We start from the raw sequence: 19,242 nt of genomic DNA on the forward strand, positions 1-19,242 counted from the left end.
TGCACAGGGTTACCCTCAACTGCAGAGCAGGTATCGGGGTGGGGGATATAAGCTTGACCCTGGAGACCAGTAGCTCTGACATAGACATTTGGGCCTGGAGATGCCTTGGGAACTGGAGTTGCAGGCAAATAGGGGGCCCAGAACAGCTCCAAGGGCATCCTTGTATGACCCTCTTCCTATCCCAAATGTGCAGCCCTCCCTAAAGTCCCTAAGACTGGTCCAAGCTCCACCGGTGGCCTATTCCAGAACTGAGGCACTGACCTTCAATAGAGTCAAAAGGTAAGGGCTGGACAGGCCTGTCCCAGCTGCCTTTAAGCAGGATCCCCATGGGACGGGCCCCTTTAAGGATATAGTCAGGCCCAGTAGCCCAGGGCTGATGGGGGGACCCTCACCCCCGCAAAGGCTTGCTGGGTAACTGTCTGGGCAGGAGGTGGGCGGTGGTGATCCAGAATCTGAAGGAATCACCCCAAGACACATCAAGCTGAGTGTGGTGACACATCTCCAACATGTGGAACATGCGTGATCTGGCCCCGGTTCTGTCTCCTGAGACCACAACAGACCAAGTCTGACCTGGGCCTTCAGGTCTCCAGAGCCTCCGTCTCTGCTTTGAGGCCCTTTGCTGTGGTCCTTTGCTGCGGCAACGCGAGCAAACTCAGACAGCCATGGATGACGGGGATCAAATCATCCGAAAGAATGTTCGAGCGCGTTAACATGCCTCTCAAATCCATAATACAGCACGATGCTGTCATCCTCTGCTCTTTTACAAAGCACCCAAAACCAGTCACTGCATTTTTCTTTTTCAAAGGAGAACTAAGAAAAAAAAAGAACTGGATAGTGCCTCTGGATGTGACCTTATTTGGAAATAAGCGGCTGCCGCTGTGATTGGCTGTTTCCACAGAGGGGGCTATGCTGCAGGAGGGTGGACCTCAATCCCCCGTGACTGGGGTCCTGGGAAGAAGAGGAGATCGTGACCCAGACTGGCAGAGGAACACGGGGAGAGCAGAGGCCTGGAAGGAAGGCAGACTCGCAGCTGCAGAAGTGGGAGGTGATGCATTTCTGTGGTTTGAACCCCCAGTTTGTGCCCTATCCCTGAGACGGCCCCCAAACCCCAGCAGTGCATGAGAGCCATACATACTAGCCAGCCCCGACTTTGCTCCTGCAAAAGCTCCTGCGAACGAGTCACAGTGAGGGCACTCAGGGGCCTCCTCGGCCTCAACTGTCCAGCTGGGAATGCCTGGATCAGGAAAGCTGGAACTAGGGGCCCCCCAAGTGACCTGGAGGGACAGAAGCTGGGCCCCTCTGGCCTTGGGGTCTCCCCGAGGTGCCAGGATGGCACAGTTTTCAGCCAGCTCCAACACAATTCAGCCCCAGGACAACAAGGTATTGATGGCTCCCCTGCTAGACAAGAGAGCCCCATTATGTGTGCGCAGGACACTCGGGCCAGAAACAGGGCAAACCAGGTCATCCCAGCACTCACTTTTCCCTGCCCCTCACCCCACACTGGACCCTCCCGAGGGACCAGCTCGGGCCTGGCTCCGAGCCTCCTTGCAGCACCCACCTGGGTTCCCGGCTCCCGGAGGGGCAGGCCAGGCCCGGCAGGCTGGGCGGGTGTTCAATCCAAATAGCCCGCGACACCCTGGCTCTGACTCCATCCACACTGGCAAAGAAGGTAGCTGTGAGCCGAGTGGGGTGAGGGGGGAGCCTCCCAGCCAGCTAGGGGAGGAAGAGCATAGGCCAGCCTCTGGGACAGCTGTGGCCATGGCCCAGAATGGTAGGTTCTTTGCTGGCAGGGGCCCCTCGCCTCCCATGGCTGGCGTTTCCTCTCAGCAGGTCACCCCCAAGGGTTGAGGTGACACAGATAGTCACCCACAGACAGGAGAAGGTGCACTCTCTGGAGGCCAGGCTGATTTGCTCCTCTCAGCCCTGGGACATCCAGCCAGATGGCCCTTCTCCTTCTGTGGGACCGTCTCTGTCACTGGGCACACAGGGACAGTGACCCTGAGGCCAGGCTTGGAGTGAGCTTGTGACTGGCAGGCATGGGCCATGGATTACCTGCTCGAGCCCGGAGTGGAGCTTGTGGGTGAAGGTAGCTCCCGTCTCTTCTCGGAAGACCCGTCCTCATCCACCACCTCAACTCTGTGGACAAGATGGTGTATGTGCCAGCCGCCCCGGCATGCCCCTGACCAACACATTCACTCAGCGTCGCCCCACAAATCCACTCCCCTGGGACCTGAGACACAGCCAACTTTGGAAATGGTCTTGGCTAATGGAAGTGACTGAGGGTAAGGGGGAGGAGCAAACAGGCACAGAGTGGTCGTGGGCACTGAGATCCAAGCTTCCCCCAGAGGCCAGGAGAGTAGTCCACGGCAGACTGGCCCTTAGGTTCCTGTTGGTGCTTTGATCTTGGCCTCCCAGTCCCGCCCTGGCAGACAGGAAGTGGATACAGTCCGAAAGTGCATACAGGTATCTGCTTCATCCGTCCTACTGCCTTACCCATCTACCCAATGCACTAACCCGCAAAGTCTTCTTTCCAGAACTTTCTCCCTGATCCTTTCTTCTCCTCTCCTGAACAGTCTTGTGTCAACTAGTGCAGCCAACTACCCTCCCCTCCTTCAACTGATCCCCTGTTGAACCTTGTTCATGCTTTGGGGTTCAACTCCCATGTTCCAGTGACTTCCAAGGACCCAGCTCAGCAGAGCCCAGCCCAGTGGCCCCTCATGGTTTGGGAGTGCGAGGACAAGGAACGAGCATCTCAGGACATGGGCCCAGTACCATGGAGTGTGGGCAAATAGCAGTTTTTATCTATCAGCTAGGGCTGGAGCGACAGCACAACGGGTAGGGCGTCTGCCTTGCACGCAGCCAACATGGCCAACCCGAGTTCGATTCCTCCGCCCCTCTCGGAGAGCCCGGCAAGCTACCGAGAGTATTCGATATGCCAGACACAGTAACAACAAAGTCTCCAATGGAGACGTTACTGGGCCCGCTCGAGCAAATCGATGATCAACGGGAGGGCCTTTACTTTACTTTACTTTTATCTATCAGCTGGATTCTCTTGGCCTACTTGGAGGCCAACTCAGCCATCCAAGAGCATTCCTGGCCCCCAGAATGCAGCCATCAGCCCTTGCAGCGCCCCCCCCCCCCACAGCCAGCACTGTGGCCAGGAGCCCTGACACCGACCTCTTGGCGATAAACGGGGCCTGCGTCTCCGGCGTAGAGCTGCAGAGAAAGGTGGGAGGTCACGTGGGAGCAGACCCTGCCCACTGGGCCACCCTTCCAGCCCATCACCCTGTGCAGGCATAGCCAGACCTCGCACCTTCCTACAAGGGACCTCAGAGAAGTCCTGGGGGTCACTCTTGCTGCCCCCCACCCTGTCGTTACAGGCTCACCCGCTGCTCTTCTTGGCCGCTGACAGAACATACGAATGCTCCCGGGGTGCAGTCTTCCTCAGCACGCTGCTGGCAGCGTCCGACCTGTGTTAGGTGAGGGACAGACGGGACACGGAGGAGAATGGAGGCCAGGAAAACTGGAAGAGGGAGGCACCCAATGCCAATGCCTGGCTCCCCCTGCCACTGCAGACTGCCTGTGGGGTGCCAACACGGGCCCATCAACGACTTCTTCCAGGGCACCTTGAGCGGCCTGTCTGGGCCACAAATGTGCTCATGACCTGTAGACACACTGATCTGAGGTCCTGATGCCTCCCTCTCACCCTTCATTTCTGACTTCCCAGACTCCCACACACTGCCCACCCCCGAGCCCTGCCCACCCGCACTGTTACCTGCGTTTCTGCTCATCAGGGGAGAAAGGCACCTCCTCCTCCTCAGTGTCCCCCGATGTGGAGCTGCGCCTGATGTTGTAGGGTGCCCTGGGGGCACAGGAGATCACTGAGCCCAGCCCCCACCACACAGCCTCCCGCCTGCCAGTCTCGGGCTCTCACGGCTTCCGCCACTCTCCTGGCCCCAAACCTCACCCCTCCTCCCCAAAGATTTGCAGTTGCTCAGTGCCACCGCGTCACAGTGCCTGTGCCCAGAGGCCTCTCTGTGGCCAATAGTGCATTTGGGATCATGGGGCACTGCCCAGGCACATGGCAAGCACAGTCCACTGGTACTGGCCATGCCTGTGAGTTGGCGTCCAGATGCCCCAGGCCCGCAGACCAGCTGCCTACGCTTCCTGCTTTGCTCTGAGGCCAGTGGCTGATGGAGGCCTGTCCTGGGTCTGGGAAGACACTCACAGCTTCTTGTAGTCCTCCGTGGTCATCTTGTAGCCGGAAGAAGACAGGCGTGGGGATCCGGCGCTACTGCAGAGGCAAGACACTCCCATGTGCCCGCTGATGGCCCCTGCCAGCATCTCAGCCCAGCCGGCGGTGAAGAGCAGGGCTGGCGGCCCTTCTCAGCCCTGCAAACACCCGTACCTCCCCGCTCCCCTCAGTAGGACGGCTGTCCCCTCCGCCATCCACAAAGTGCTTGGAGGGCAGGAAGAAAGTGAAGAGCAAGCACAGCCGGTCACTGTGAGCGACATGGGGCTTCACGTGGTACTGTGGCACCCCCACCCCTCACCCCCTCAGAGGCAGTCAGGTCCGCCCCTCCACCTCAGCCCCAGTGGCACACCTCTTGGGCGCTCCATTGATCTTCGAGAAGTGAGTCTGAGGCTGGGACGAGCTGTCTATGGGCTTAGTGAACACTCCTCTGCAACAGAGCCCCCCAAAGCATCTGAGCACCCCGACAGGAGGCCGGGGCCTTGACAGAGGTATGGGGAGGGGCACCGCGCTCAGTCACCTACCGAATGATATAGCCGGCAGGAGCCTTGGTGCTCGGGGACCTGGCAGGGAGAAGATGCGGCAAAGAGTGGGCACTGCTGGGGGTCCCGGTGCCAGAGCAGGAGACCCCCAGGCCAGACAGATAGGGCAGGGTGAGGCACTTGCTTTGCAGACTTCAATCCCTGGCATACGGTCCCCCAGGCCCTATCAGGGGTTATCTCTGGGCCCAGAGCCAGGAGGAAGCCCTGAGCATTGCTAGGTGTGGTCCCCGAACAACACAAAAAGAGGAGAGCCTGGTGTAAGCCCCTGTTCCCCAGAAACGTAGTCCGGGCTGCCTCTTCCCTGCAGGAGCGGGGCTCTGGCCTTCCCATACAGGCCAGCTTATGGGGTTGGGTGATAGCTGTGGGCCTCTGGGAATGCAGGGGCAGGGCGGCCCAGGGCTGCACGGTTATCCCGACAGACGTTGGCTTCCTCCAGGCAGCTCACCAGGGATGCTAGACTCGGACCCTGATGGTCCCTGGAGCCCTCAAAGCCATCTTCACCTGCTATGGTCCCTCGAGACTTTACAGATCACGAGTCCCTCTGTGCCACGAGACCCTTTGGGTCCTCCCCAGATCACCTGGATGACCTGAGGCATCCTCACAAAGATTCTTCTCTAGAGTCTAAGCCTGCAACCCCCAGGCCATGCTATCTAAATGCACCCCAAACTCAAGTCCAGGGTAAGAGGTACAGGCCACCAGGCCCAAATGGGTACATTCTCCTTGAAGCTTCCTGGGCCCTGGCCAACCCTGTCAGCCTCACAGGGCTTCATGCCCCCTCCCAGGAGAGGGAGCTGGCGGGAGCAGGAAGGAGACAGAGAGTTGAGGGGCCATGGGGAAGACCAGCTGCCCAAAACTGCCCTCCTGATCATTCGGAGGCTTCCAGTTGGGAGCTCCCAACTCTCCCGGCGTCTTAGGGATGTGGTCTCCATCTGCAGCCAGGGCGAGTGCAGACCTGTTCCTGGCCATCTGCGTAACACGTCACTTTTGAGAGGCCCTGGGGTCACTGCTGCCAACACTCAGCCAAACAGGCCCATGCCCAGGGCCACTTGGAGGAGGGCCCTTGGAGGAGGCAGCGCCTCTTACCTGGCCTTCATGACCTCCCCCGCTGACGAAAAGGATGTGGTCCGACTCCGGCGAGAAGGCAGCTCTCTGGCCAAAGGGGTCAGCAGTCATCCCCAGGCGCCGTGGCACCCCCCACCCCGTGGCCACGCCCCTCCCTCCCGCTCGAGCGCGTACAGGGTGCGGCCGTCGGACTCGTCCTGCTTGGTGATCCAGCTCTTGTCCCCCTTGAGCGTGGTCCGCACCTTCATCTGCTTCAGGACGTTGTTGCGCTCCTCCTCTCCGGGAAGCAGAGGCTTCCCTGCAGGGCGAGGTCGGATGTGCTCAGAACTCAGGTCTCCCTCCGCACCCCCAAGCCCCCAGGCCTCACCTTTGGGGCTGCCTCCTCCAAGGGCGGAAATGCTCATGGCTCGCTCTGCCGCTGGGCTCCAGGCGCACTTGGCTCAATAAGTTCCTGGACGGACGAAAACACAGTGCTCATCAACTGAGCAGCCAGGGTGCGAGCCCCGGGACCAGGTTCTCTCTCCTTAACACTCACTCATCCCTCCAGGCTGCCTGTCCCTAAAGTGAGAGCTAAGATGTGTCCTCCCTCAGAACTCCTGTGATGACCCAAGGCGACAGTCAGGGGGTGCCTGTGAAGTTGAGGGTTGGGCTCCATCTCAGTGGCCCTGGAGGGGTGCGAGGGTGGGACCTGCTTGTGCTTTTCTCTGCTTGGAGTCAAGGGAGGGGGCAGGTCAGGGTGGGCTCTGAGCCTTGTGGGGGATGGGACACTGGGGGACGGAGCTGCTTTCCAGAACAGGATGAGTCGCGCTGCAGGGACACAGCACAGCCTGGAGCTGACACCGCCCGCCTCTGGGGCCCAGTGAGGGGCTGGGAGGAGCCGAGGCTGCGGCCTCCCTCTCAGGGTCCTGCCTGCCTCGGGGCCGAACATGGTCTGGACATGTTTCAGCCTAGGTCAGGGCACAAGCTGGCCTTCCCAGAAACTACCCTTGGGGAGCAGCCCCTCATCTCCATGCATGGGGGCTTCGTGTGCCCACCTTGCTCCCAGGCAGCCATGTCCGATTTCTCGTGAGCAGAGGAGTACAGGGGCTCCTTGTCCCCACACTGCCGGGTCCCTCTGGGTCCCCTGACCCACAGTGCCCTCAGTTCCTGCTGGTGATCCTTTTTTTCCTTCAGAAATGCATTCAAGTCACCTTGACGAAGCAGAGGAGCTGCTTAGACCATCAGGACAGACGTTGGCACGAGCAGAATGACAGGCAGAGGGGCCACTGGGAACTCAGGTCACAGGGCCAGGGACATGCTCGACTGCCCCTCAGACCCTCCTTCCAGCTAAGTTCCAAGACTCAGAGCTCATCAGCCCAGTAGGCCAGGTAAATGCCGGGACTGATGCTTCATGGCAGAAGTGGGATGTCTGGGGCCCGAGTAAGGCATTTGGCCTTCATGAGGCCAACCCAGGTTCAATCCCAGGGACCCCATATGGTCCCCCAAGCACCACCAGGATTAATTAATTCATTCTTTCTTTCTTTCTTAATTAATTAATTAATTAATCAATTTTTGTTTTTTGGCAAAAATGCCAAATCACACCCAGCAATGCTCAGGAGTTACTCCTGGCTCTACACTCAAGAATTACTCCTGGTGGTGCTCAGGGGACCATATGGAATGCCAGGGATCAAACCCTGATTGGTCACGTACAAGGCAAATGTCCAACCCTCTGTATTTTTACTCTAGTCCCACCAGGAGTAATTCTTGAGTACAGAGCAGGGGGTAACCCCTGAGACCCATTGGCTGTGCCCCCCACACACACAAAAGCAGCCAAATGTGTTTCTCGGTGGGTTTCTGTATCTGAAAGAGGCAGCATGTAGTGTGTCCCCGGCTCTGAAAGGGTGCACAGCTCCTAGAGACAAGAGGCCTTTGGAGTGGTGAGTCCCAGGCATGGAAGTTTGCAAAGGAGGTGGGCAAAGGAGGCTGAACATCTCTCTACTCTGACACTCCCCGCCTTGGACATTCCAATTTCACTGTAAAGCAGCACCTGGGGTAAGATCTAGACCCTCAAAGCAAACAAGCTCCCCGATCTCCCCCGGGCTTGACTGTCCACCAGGGCAATCCCTCTGTCTTGAACTAGGCCAGTCTGCCACTTCCCACCCCCAGAACTGCCCCTCAACTCCAACTGCGCAGAGCCCCACCCGCCATCACAAGCAAACACAGCAGGGCCGTGGTCGGGTCTCCATGAAAGCTGCAGGCACAGTGCTGCCTCCTCAGACCTTGGCATGGGCGATGGAGACGAGAGGGGTCAGTTGCTTCTGAGGGTCATGGCCAGATGCTAGTGGAGACCTAGCTGTGAGGGCCGTTCACTTGAGCAAGCTCTGCACAGACATTGTCAATGACATCGAGACACACGGTGGTTGACAGACCTTCCCACGCTTGGCTCCTGCATGTCATTCAGCAAAGGGTCCAACTTGACAAAGATGCACGTGTAGAAAGGGCTCAGTAGGTAAAACCATGCCCAGCTAAAATGCCCAAGGACAGACACCTGTGTCTCTCAGCCAGCTCTGCTGGGCATGTGTGGTTGTGACACGGAGAGGAATGACGTTCGAGCTGCTGTGGAGGGAGCTAAGGACGGGTCTGACAGAGAAGTAGGGTGGTGGCTGAGGCCGTTTCCTGAAGTTCTCTCTCCTCCAGCAAACCTCTCAGGACCCAAGGGACACTCCAGGACCTCCCAGGGTCAACATCCCAGGGATAGATACAGTGAGGACCATGACATTTAGGGTCCAGGGGCGACCCCTTCCCCCTATGGCCTTTGGAACTCCTGTGATTGACATTCCCTGGCACTGCCATGAGGTAACATCTGGGGCCAAAGCCACGGCCCTGCCACGCATCCATGGAACTCCACCACCCCTCCCTGGGTATGACGTCAGAAGGGGCTCCCCGCACACCCTGGGCTGCTGCATCCACCCCAGTTCATTCACTGACCGCCCCCCCCCCCACTCAGACCTGGGAGCAGGACAGAGGGCCCAATCTGGTCTTTCCCTGGGCAAAGGGCCCCTGACAGGTGGGCACCGGCCCTGGGATCAGGACACACCATGTTGTTGGCCTGTGTACACGGCCAGGCACAAGTATGCAAATACGCGACAACTCGCAAGCCTGTAGGCAAACCCAGCTGGGGAGAGTGCCAGGAAAGTGGCCACTGCTTGGACAGCACCTACAACTTCCGACAAGGTGTGGTGCTGAGCTCCAGCAGCCCTTCACACCCGAGGGAAGGGAGTCCCAGGACGCACGACTGAGCAGGAGAAAGTGGACTCTAAGGGGGACAGCCTGGCCGGCTGCTGAAGGGAGGAGGGGCAGTCAGTGAGTTCGCTCAGCCTGTCCTTCCTCCCTGCACAGGGCCTGGCAATCCCCAGGCAAAAACAGAGGTTACTAAAGTAGAAAGAGAGGATAGGGAAATTTGTCTGCCATAGAGGCAGGAGCAGGGTTGGGAAGGGGGAGGGAAACTGGGGACATTGGTGGTGGAAAATGTGCCCTGGTGAAGGGATGGGTGTTCGATCATGGTATGATTGAAACTCAAACATGAAAGCTTTGTAACTGCTTCTCATGGTGATTCAATAATAAAAAAAGAGGTTAGGAAAGAGCACTGGACAAGGAGTCCACACTTTCATTCTAGCAGCAGTCACTGGGCGTGTCATCCCCTGTAGCTAATGCCAAGGTTCGCTGCCCATGGTGAGGTTTCAAGGAAGCAAGCCTTGTATCTGGTCACGGAGGGAGGCAAATGACCATATGGGGACTCCCTGTGGCCACTCCAGGACCCCAGCATCGCAGGTAGTGTGATTTCTCCCTCTGCCTGCCAGTTTTCCCTGTGTAATAACCCTCAGGTTGGGGAGTGTCCGGCTGAAAGCAGAGATGAGCCAGTGGACACTCACTATGCCTGGCTGGGAACGGCACCAGCAGGGCGGACCTGTGGAGGCCACAAGCCCCAGAGCACCATTGCTAGCCCTGCACTGGGCCCCCACGCATGCACATGACCCACTGTCCAGCTTTGGACCCACACAGACTGAGGCCAGCACTTGGCAGCCAGCCTGATTCTCTGGCCCACGGGGCTGGGATGATCAAATGTCCCATTTTCTGCAGCAGCGCTGGCGAATGAGGCCATGCTGATCCCCGCTCTCTGGCCTGAGCAAACAGGTCAGTTTCATCCAGGGAGGGACGGACAGATGGGCCAGGGCCGACGTGTGGGAACGCAGGCTGCAGGCTGAGCAGCTGGGCCACGTAGGACGCCCTTGCCCGCGTCGGCCGCTCAGCACTGAGCTCTCAGGAGCCCCTAGTGCCCCTCCTGGCACAGCTGCCGAGCAGCGGCTGCGATGCGCCTGTGATACTCGGGGCAGAGACTGGAAAAAGAGCTGGAGGAGACTTGGGTTGCAGAGGGAAAAAATGTAATATGGAAAAAAAAAGGCATGGAGGGAGTATTTGTAAATGTGCTTTACAGGTAAATGACTTCTGCATGAAAGTCTGGAATTTCACCTCCTCCCATCCCACCCCCAACAGCCCAGAATCTAGACTTCTTGGCGTCAGCACTGGAGGGACCCTGGGAGGGAGACGTCTGAGGCCAGCCGGCTCCCTCCCCACCAGACAGTGGGGAGCTGGAGGCCTGAGGGGGCACCCGGGAGAATGGGGCCACCCATCACTCGTGCGGACAGATTCCTCTCTACTCTCCCACGCCTTTTTCTAGACACTGGCGGGCTAGCTACGAGCAATGGTTTGGGCAACGGGCCCAAGAGGTTTCTTGGGCTCAAGGGCCAGGGAGAGATTCTGGGCAGGGCTGAGAGGTCTCTGTGCTGGGCGCAGCACGGGGAGGGCAGGCGGTTAGGCAGGACCAACAGGGTCCCATGAGCCCTGACCCCAACAGGACCCCGGGTCATAGTCACCTGCACCCAGGGCTCTACCCCGACCTTCTCTCTCCCCTTTTGGGAACCCCATATGCAGCCCCCACCACAGCAGACCCAAACAGGGAAACCGTCCCTCCCTCCGCCCTCCCAGCAGACTAATGTGCCCAGTAAATCCCTTTAGTCCTGATTACTGTGATCATGACTGTGGCTCAAGAGGGCAGGTTCTGAGTCGGCCCCTCCGGCCACCCAACTCGGCCACCCACCCACTCAGTTCCCAGCGGCCTCGACACACCCTCAGGAGTCCCCTGCGCAAGCCCTGATTGGGGGTAGGAAGATGGAGAGTAGAAAACGTTTTTCCAAAGCCACAGGCTCATTTCCTCAACAAGCATTTACCCAGGCTCCGGGCGCATGGGGGCCCTCAGCTCAGGGTGCCCCAAACCATGAAGGAATGAAGTGCTCCCAGGGCAAGTTACAAATGTGTCCACACGCGATTCCAGTACGCTCCCACACATGCGCAGGCAACTACTGTTCCACAAAACTATCCAAATGTCCCTCAACCCCACATTAAATCCTAAGCTGTGTATGCACGTGTAATATGTTGCCAAAGCATCAAACCAGAACACACACACATGCACACACACTGGTTTAGGGACACAATACCTGGCGGTGCTCAGGGCCTTCTCCTGGCTTTGCTCCTGGCAGGCTCAGAGGCCATATGTGGTGTCAGGGACCAAACCCAGGTCAGCTGCATTCAAAGCAAGCACCCTACCCCCTGGACTAGCTCTCCAGACAAACCTGAATAAATACAGCAGCTTATACAAAGCTTGATCTTACCCCAGAATCTAATCTACTAGCATGAGCCGCCAAAAGAGCAACTCAGATGTTATCACCCACAAGACCTACAATTGACACGCTCACATGCTTATTTGCTGAACGAGGTCCACACCGGCTGCTGTGGCCATCCAACCCCCACTCCCAGCTTCACACAGTCAGGCAGATTCAGATTCGAAGCCACCCTCCCGAAGTCCTATTGTGAACAAGTCTGAAGTCACTGAAAGCCTCAAACACAAACGCAGCAAGGACAGTCAGCCCTGGTGCCTGGTGCCCACACATGTGTGCATGTAATGGAGGCGATGCCTGGAAGCAAAGAGTAGGCAGGGACTCCCCCCTTCCCGTGCCCGGCACTGCAGAACAACCCTCTGAAGCTCTCGGAGAAGGTCCCCAAGTCAGTGGAGTGACATGCTGAGCCCAAATCCAGGGACCAGACCCAAGGGCCAGACCCAAAGACCGCCCAGCTGTTCCTGAAGACAGTGTCAAAGCTGGGGCCGAGGCCACATGTCCGGTGAACCTAAGGGGTGGTTGTAGTGCTCCTCCCTCTGGAAATGGGGGCATCTGCTCTGTTCCTTACAGCTTCCTTGGGCGTCTAAAGTGCCCTTTGGGCATCAAACTGCCTTGGGCTGCTCTAGCTGCAGGATTCTGCCCCCTTCTCAGCCTGCTCACCTCCAGCCCCACCCCAGCGCCCAATGCGGCCAAGGCGTGGTACGTGCATGCTCTCACCAAATACAGATACGAGGTCCACTCCCAAGCCTCAGACAGACCGCGAGTGGGACGTCTGGCCTCAGTGTTCCTCAGGGAAATGACCCAGTCCTGCCCACCTCTGGTCGGTTACTGTCTCCCTCTGGATCAATGTCATTCTCAAAGAGAATGAAGAGAACAGGTCAAAAATGTTCGTGGGAGAGGAGGATCCAGGGCTGGGCAAGTCCAGATAAGGCTTCGAGTCCAGTAAGGCTTCTAGAGGGTTCTTTGTGCTCCTTGTGTGAGTTAAAAACCAATCTGATATAAAGTGAAAAGTGAAAAGGGAAGGGAGAGGGGGGAGAAAGTGATGGAGACTGGAGAGGCATCCGGAAATGGCCTCAGAATGGATTGCTTCATTGCAAAGCAGGAAACTGGAGTTCCCCAGAAAAGGGGTGACTGTGAACTTCCCTTCTGGGTGCCCTCAGCTGAATAAGCTTGACCAGGCCCTCAGAGGTAGCCGCAGTGGTCCCAGTGCTCTGTGGTCAGGACACAGGTGTTCTGCCTGCAGCCGACGGTGCTGCATGTGTTCAGGGGCACATCGGGGGGAGGTGAGCCAGGTTCGAAGCCAGGCTAAGCGCCAAGCGGTGCCTCCCTCTGCAGCCACACGCCCAGCCTGAGCTCATCGGTTCCACGTCACCAGCCACCCGCCAACTTTCTGACCCTGATCCCCGGAAGCAATGACAATGACCTCCGCGCGTCCCTCTCATGAGGCCACGACTGGAGTGAGGCCCAAGGACTTCGAACTCTGAAGCCACCATCCTGTGGCCCCACCAACAAGACCCTGCTGGTGGGGCTGAGTCTCAGGCTCCCCTCTTCAGCTGAAATGGGGCAAAGGCTGGAGAGCCAGATTTGGAGACTTGGCACGTGACAGTTTGGCACCTGTGCCAGAGACCTGGAAGGCTGCCCTACGGGGGTCACTAAGAGGCCTTGGTTGTTCCAGGGTCACTACCCTGAGGTGGGGAGGGGGCTCCTGTTGGGCCTGAGGACAAGCAAGGTGCACAATTTTCAATCCGGCTCTAACTCCTTTCTGAGTATCTTCCCAACAAAACTGTCAATCCTTGGCCCATGTCTGACCCACCCTCCTGGACTTTCTGCCTGCCTGTAGGGGGCAGTGTCTCAGCAGGTGCTGACGTGGGGGCTGCCGACATGAGAATCCCCAAAGGGCACGTGAGCCATGACATGGTCAGTGTCATGCCGCTATTGGCTCCAAGCCCGTGACATTTTCTGTCTGTCCTGGGGCTTCAGGCAGGAGATAGGTAGGGGCCTTCCCAGAGATCCTAGCAGGGATACCCCTTCCTTGGAACTTCTGCCTTAGAGCACTCAGAGCTGCCTCACCCCAGGTGGTCATGAGTCACTCCTGTCGCTGACAAGTGTGTCCAGAGCATGGACACAGACACCCCAGACTCTGCCTGTGCTTGCCCCGCCAACCTGGTGGCTTTTATGTGCAAATCTGGGGCCTCACCAGGCTGGGAACTGATGGCAGCCAGGCAGGGAGGACAGGGGTGGGCACGAGTAATCCTGCTTCTTCCCATCGTGCTGTGGCCTCAGACAGGAGCTGAACAGGACAAGCAGCCAGGCTGCTCCCACTGTTCAGAGCAGGACCCAGAGTTCTGACACGAAAAGGTACAGTCCCCGGGGGTCTGGGAGTTGGTGGGTGACTACGACCATAAGTGCACGCGCCTGTCAGTCCAGGGGACCCTTCTGCGCCCACACCTAGAGACCATGAGCATGAGCACTGTGTGAGGAGTCAGGGGCGTTTTCTCACAGTTGTGTTGAGATGGGCCGCACCGTGTGCCACAAAGTCAAGGCCATGTGCAAAGGACTTGGTGACATGCCGCTGTTCCAGCCACTGGGGTGGCCCCAGCCTGGGCAACTCCCCAGCCAACTGCCTTGAGCCCCAGCTCCCTGCCCCCATCCATGCCAACAATCCAGTCCCAGAGCTCAGAAGATCCTGCTGATAACTCACACTGACACTTGATTCGGCGCCTTCAGTCTGAGCAGCTACCTGTGGAGGGGAGGGAGAGCTCACCCTGCTTCTGCTTTGTGCTCCCTAGCCTGTGGGAGCTCGCAGCCTCAGTTTTCTTACCTATATAATGGACACACGGTGAGGGGCTGCTGGGCAGGCAGGCGACTCTCAGAGCCTGGGTCCCAGATGCTTCGGAACAATCAAGGCACCTCTGTCTTGCAGCCAGACCCGGCGGCACAGGGGGACCGGCCCGCCTGGGAAAGTAGGAGATGAAAATGGGAGGCAGGCAAAGATTACAGACGGGGAAACTGAGGCCACGCAGAAGCCCTGTCGCCCGGGCTGAACACGGTCCCCCGCTGCCTGTCCGAGGCGACCCGACAGCCCTACCTGGCGCAGGTGGCTGGCTTGCGGCTCGGGCGGGCGCGGCTCCCTCAGGTGGGCAGCACGGGCGGGCACGGGTGCGGGCGCGGCGGGGCGCGCGGGGCGGCAGGAGGCACGGACTGGGCTCTCGCTGCAGGAGAACAAACAGGTTTTCTCCGGGCGCCCGGAGCCTCGCCCCTCGCCCCTCCCCTCGGCCGGCCCCTTCCCCTGCCCTCTCCTGGGGTAGGTAGATGCGCCTGGCACATTCCTCGCATTCTCCCGCCAGTGGCCCCGGCTCGCCCGCCCCTTCTCGCCCCGCCCCGCGCGGCTGCTGGAGAAATCAAGGCCGGGCTCCCCGCGCCCAGCGCTGCCGCCGTGGACAGCCTCCAGGCCCGGCCGGCCGCCACGTGAAGGGCCCCGGCTGCGCTCCCACTCGCTCGCGGCCAATGGCTTGCACAGATGCGGTGGGTGCCGGCCGGCGCGCACCACCGTTCCTAGATCCATTTTACAGATGGAGATCCCAGACAGGGCCCTCAAGGGGGGGCTGGGGGCTGGCGGCTGACATCATGCAGGAAGTCCCGGGGCTGCGGAGGGGGAGAAGAAAGTGCGGGAGCTCGCTCTGCCTTGGCGCTGTGGCTCCCCCCCACCACTCCAGCCCGGAGAAATTCTCCTCCTGGAAGGCCATGCTGGGGTGGGGGTGGGTGCCGGGGGACGCACCCTGTCCGCTTTGCGGAAACCTCATGCATGCACTTGAACAAGTGGCATGGCGTTCACGCACTCATGCACTGCGCTGGCAGGCTGCTGGCCCTGGTAGAAGCCCTTGCTCCCTACTGCGTGGCCGGGGGTCTCCAATGGGGACAGCCAGGCCAGGAGCCAGCAGAGGGCATAGAGCCTGCGGCGGGATGATGATGGCATCAAAAGGCCAAATCAGCAGATCCTTCCTCGGCAGGTGCAGTTCCACTGGTGTCTGTGGTGGTGGCCGCTGTCAAGGGCCAAGGCCCTCCATGGCCCTTCAAGGCTCTGACCCCCAGCACCAGGATGGTTTCCCAGCTGTTTGGCACGTTCCGGCCCTGCTCTGACTTTCACACAGTGCTCACAAGGGCCCCTGCTGGCTGGGAGCCACATTGTCTCGGAGCCCCACCTACCACAGACCAGCCACCCTGCCCCTTTGGCCAGCACCACAGTCCAGCCACACTGGCCTCTTCTCACCTGTCAGCCCACAAAAAGTGCTCCCTCCCGGGGAAATTTGCTCCAGGGAAGGTTGCCTGGGCCCATGGGTGCCAAGCTAACACTGCCCTCTTCTTGCAGCCTTCGTTCATGTCTGTGAACCGTCCTGAGAACGCTGGGCTTGAGCCCTTCTTTCTGCCCAGTCCCCGCTGATGACACCCAGGCAGCCCGGCGGCCCCTGTCACCAAGGTCACTGCGACCTTCGTGGTGGGTCAGAGGAATGATCAGAGGCACGAGCAGGCCTGCTCGCCTTCCCCTTCCCGGGCTCCACACGCACAGAGCCGTCACAGTCCCCCAAGTCTCTGGCCGATAAACTCCCCTCGGCCTCCAGGCTGGTAGCCAGCGCTGACCACCACTTTGGCCTCTGGAGCCTCCCACCCCCTTCCAGAGCCCCGAGCTTTAGGACAGGGATGAAGGGGCAGTTGGTTCTGTCCTCCCCAAGGCCACTGACAGAAACAAGTCAGCGAGATATCCCCAGCCCGCAGCCCTTCCCATCTCCTGGTGATTCAGCCCCTGCCCAGGCCAGATCCGCCACGACAGCGCCAGCCAAGGGACAGGCCTGCCAGGCCCTGCAGCTGATCTCGTCTGCGAACGGGTTTGACTTGCACGGTAAGTGCCCCGCCCTGCCCTGCCCACCTGTTCACTGCCCCCACAGAATCCCCCCGCCCCTGCCAGAGCACCCTGAACCTCCTCACAGCCTCTTTGAGGCCCCTGCGACTCCCTGGGCTCCCTTATGTCATCGTCCTCCTGTCTCCTGGGACTGGCCTGCCTTTCCTTCCCGACACCAGCGACCTCGGCACGCTCAGCTGCAGCACCAGCTCCTCCCTGAATTTGACCCTGGGTCCCCCTCATGTTCGAGTCCCAGCCTAGCTCGTGCCTATCCCTGCCTGGACTCAGTTCAGCCCTGTCCGCCTTGACTCACAGATCTCTTGGGCCTGCATCCCGTCCCTTTCCCGTTCCTAAGTGAAAGATGGGGCCAGGCCCACTCTCCTGGCGGGGAAAGGGGCCGACTGAGGGCACAGCCATGGGAGCTGATCGAGACCCCTTTGATGTGAGGAGCAGCAGTGGACAGCAGTGTGGCCGGGCCCTGGCTTGCAGCCTTCTGGAACTCAGATGTGGCAGGCAGGCCTCATAGCCCCAGGGTTGCGAACAGAACCCGGATCACTCTCTGACTGCAAAGTTCCCAGGCCAGGGAGGTGAGGGGCAGTGTCTGGGGCCAGCGATCACCTGCTGCCCCCCCCCATGTGGGTGCCAGAGGGAAACAGAGGCACAGCTGGGTCCCAAGCCAGACTCCAGTTGATCTGGACTGGGTGCTCGGGTTCACCTGCACAGGGCCAGGCTCCTGTTCTCACCCTCTTCCCCACCCTCCTGCTAGGGACTGCCCTGCCCTGCCGCCTCATCCTCCTAAGCCCTTCGACCAGTTCCCACTTGCTGGGTGACTCGACCGGCTCCAAGCAGGGTGCGTCCCCTGGGGGCAGGGGTCCCCAGGGCGTGGCTGTGCCTGCAGTGGGCCCTGGGGAGCCCAAGCCAGTGGCCGGGCCGGAGTCTTTCACAGAACTCAGCACAGGGCAAGCTCCCATCCACACGTACACCAGGCTCTGCCTCTGGGCAGCCCGCCCCCGCCCCCAGCCTGCTCTGTGCAAAGGGGCTGGGCCCTCCCTGGCACCAGGCTGCCCTGCACCCAATGCCCCCTTGGGGTCTCCTGACCCTGTCCTGCCCAGGGAGTGGCCAGCAGGGCCTTGGTGCAGGTCCCACATGGGTGGGAGAGGCCAAGCACTGCAGTTCTATGGGGAAAAGTCTTGCCATCTGGACACTGCCCGCACCCCTCCACCTCCGAGCACGGAGACTCGTACACGTGGCATCTGCCGCTCCGCAGCCGGCCCTGAGCCACCCGCCCTCCCCGTGCTTGGCCATCAGTCTTGGCCCGGGTGACCTGCTGCCCGAATGCAGACAGCTTTTGTCTTGAGCCAGCCCTGCCGAGCACGAGTGCACGCAGCGAGCCCAGGCTCCACTGGCAGATAATCCCCGCATGCTGCTTTAAGAATCATCCACAGATCGGAAAAAGAATGTTCTAATTGGAAAACCTCCCCGCCATGGTTTTCCGGAGTTTTAGTACAGTTGGCCGGCAAGGAGGCTCCTGGGATGAGGAGGAAGGGAAGTCAGGAGGAGCAGCCAGTGGGCGCCCTGCCCAGAGCCCCCTCATCCCCCGGCTCCGTCGCTCAGCTGGCCAGCAAGGGGCCATGCGAGGCCCCAGGCCTGTCAGCAGCCTGGAAGCTGGAGGCATCTGGCCTGCCGGAGCCCCAGGCAGTAGCGAGTCCCCGGCCCCCTCCTCACACATCACTGACTTCCAGGCTCCCCTCACAAGTCCAGGCCCAGAAGGAAAGCGGAGTCGGAGTTGGCTCACCCCAGATCCCGCCTGAGGCCCCTGGGCTGGGTCACCTGGGAGGGGAGGCACAGGTTGACCTGAGTGACTGCAGCTGTCTGCAGGGAGGGACCCACTCTGGGTCTCTGGCTCGCCACAGGGCCTTGCCACTCCACTTGAGGCTGCCCACCTGGGAACGGGAAATGGGGGCTCCCCGCTTTGCATGGGGCCTGGTGTCTGTGACTGCTTCTGGAAAGCTTCCGGAAGGGCAGTTCAGGGTGGCTTCCTCATCCAGCTGGGTGCAGACTGTAATGTGGGTATGGAAGGAAGGGGCTGGGTGGGCTCTACTGGCAAAGGGGCACCTGGCCCTGGACTTAACCCCAGAGAGTTCAATTCGGACTCAGCACTGACCCTTTTGCCCTTCTCCTTGTCCCCCGCCTGACTTTCAGAGGCTCGAGCCCTAAGTACCACCTGTATCCAGAGACACACTACCCACAGGTACCGTTGACGGGTAGATGATTGATAGTTCACTGAGGAGAAGAAAAACTGCTTCTCAGCCACTAGAGCCACGTTCCGAATTCAGTCACCTTTTGTGGCCAGTGGTCCAAAGCTCTGCACTGCTGCCTTCTCTGAAATGGCCCCCCTCAGTGGGGGCTCCCCGTGGCCCCATCGTACCTTCTCCGAATGTTCTAGTCGGTCTCGGGATGAAAGCTCACCTCTGATGAGTCTCAGGCCATCTGCCACGCTCATCTCCACCCCAACCTTTTGAACTGGAAGAGAGTGACAGGGCCAGAGAGCAAGCTCAGCACCCAGGCCCCCGGGCGCTTGCTGCCATCACAGGCCTTCTGGGACATCCACCTTGACATGTCCAAGTCCTGAACCATGGCCAGCCTGCAGTCCTCTCATGGGCTTCCTCACCTCTGGACCTTGAAAGAGAGTGACAGTGGGCACTGACCATCCATGGGTCCTGCTTCTCCCCACCCGTGAGTCCTACTTTTCTTCTAGCTACTCTCTTTCTCAAT

The 19,242-nt window shown here is 59.7% G+C and overlaps 1 protein-coding gene across 1 annotated transcript in view; it reads right to left on the reverse strand.

Annotated features, from left to right (window-relative positions):
- ZNF185 (zinc finger protein 185 with LIM domain) overlaps window positions 1-19,242 on the reverse strand; it is a 70,160-nt gene that overhangs the window by 34,675 nt on the left and 16,243 nt on the right. The window contains exons 2-14 of the mRNA XM_056108742.1: window positions 14,659-15,215; window positions 14,392-14,525; window positions 6,224-6,307; window positions 6,031-6,154; window positions 5,878-5,943; window positions 4,777-4,815; window positions 4,605-4,682; window positions 4,229-4,294; window positions 3,776-3,862; window positions 3,387-3,470; window positions 3,178-3,216; window positions 2,053-2,136; window positions 1,559-1,657 (exon numbers count right to left, since the gene is read on the reverse strand). Of these exons, the coding sequence (XP_055964717.1) occupies window positions 1,559-1,657; window positions 2,053-2,136; window positions 3,178-3,216; window positions 3,387-3,470; window positions 3,776-3,862; window positions 4,229-4,294; window positions 4,605-4,682; window positions 4,777-4,815; window positions 5,878-5,943; window positions 6,031-6,154; window positions 6,224-6,260 (803 nt within the window). The 5' untranslated portion in view covers window positions 6,261-6,307; window positions 14,392-14,525; window positions 14,659-15,215. The remainder of the gene's footprint in view (window positions 1-1,558; window positions 1,658-2,052; window positions 2,137-3,177; window positions 3,217-3,386; window positions 3,471-3,775; window positions 3,863-4,228; window positions 4,295-4,604; window positions 4,683-4,776; window positions 4,816-5,877; window positions 5,944-6,030; window positions 6,155-6,223; window positions 6,308-14,391; window positions 14,526-14,658; window positions 15,216-19,242) is intronic.

This window comes from Sorex fumeus, unplaced genomic scaffold (assembly GCF_029834395.1).
Source record: "Sorex fumeus unplaced genomic scaffold, SorFum_2.1 ptg000232l, whole genome shotgun sequence".
Taxonomy (NCBI): Eukaryota; Metazoa; Chordata; class Mammalia; order Eulipotyphla; family Soricidae; genus Sorex; species Sorex fumeus.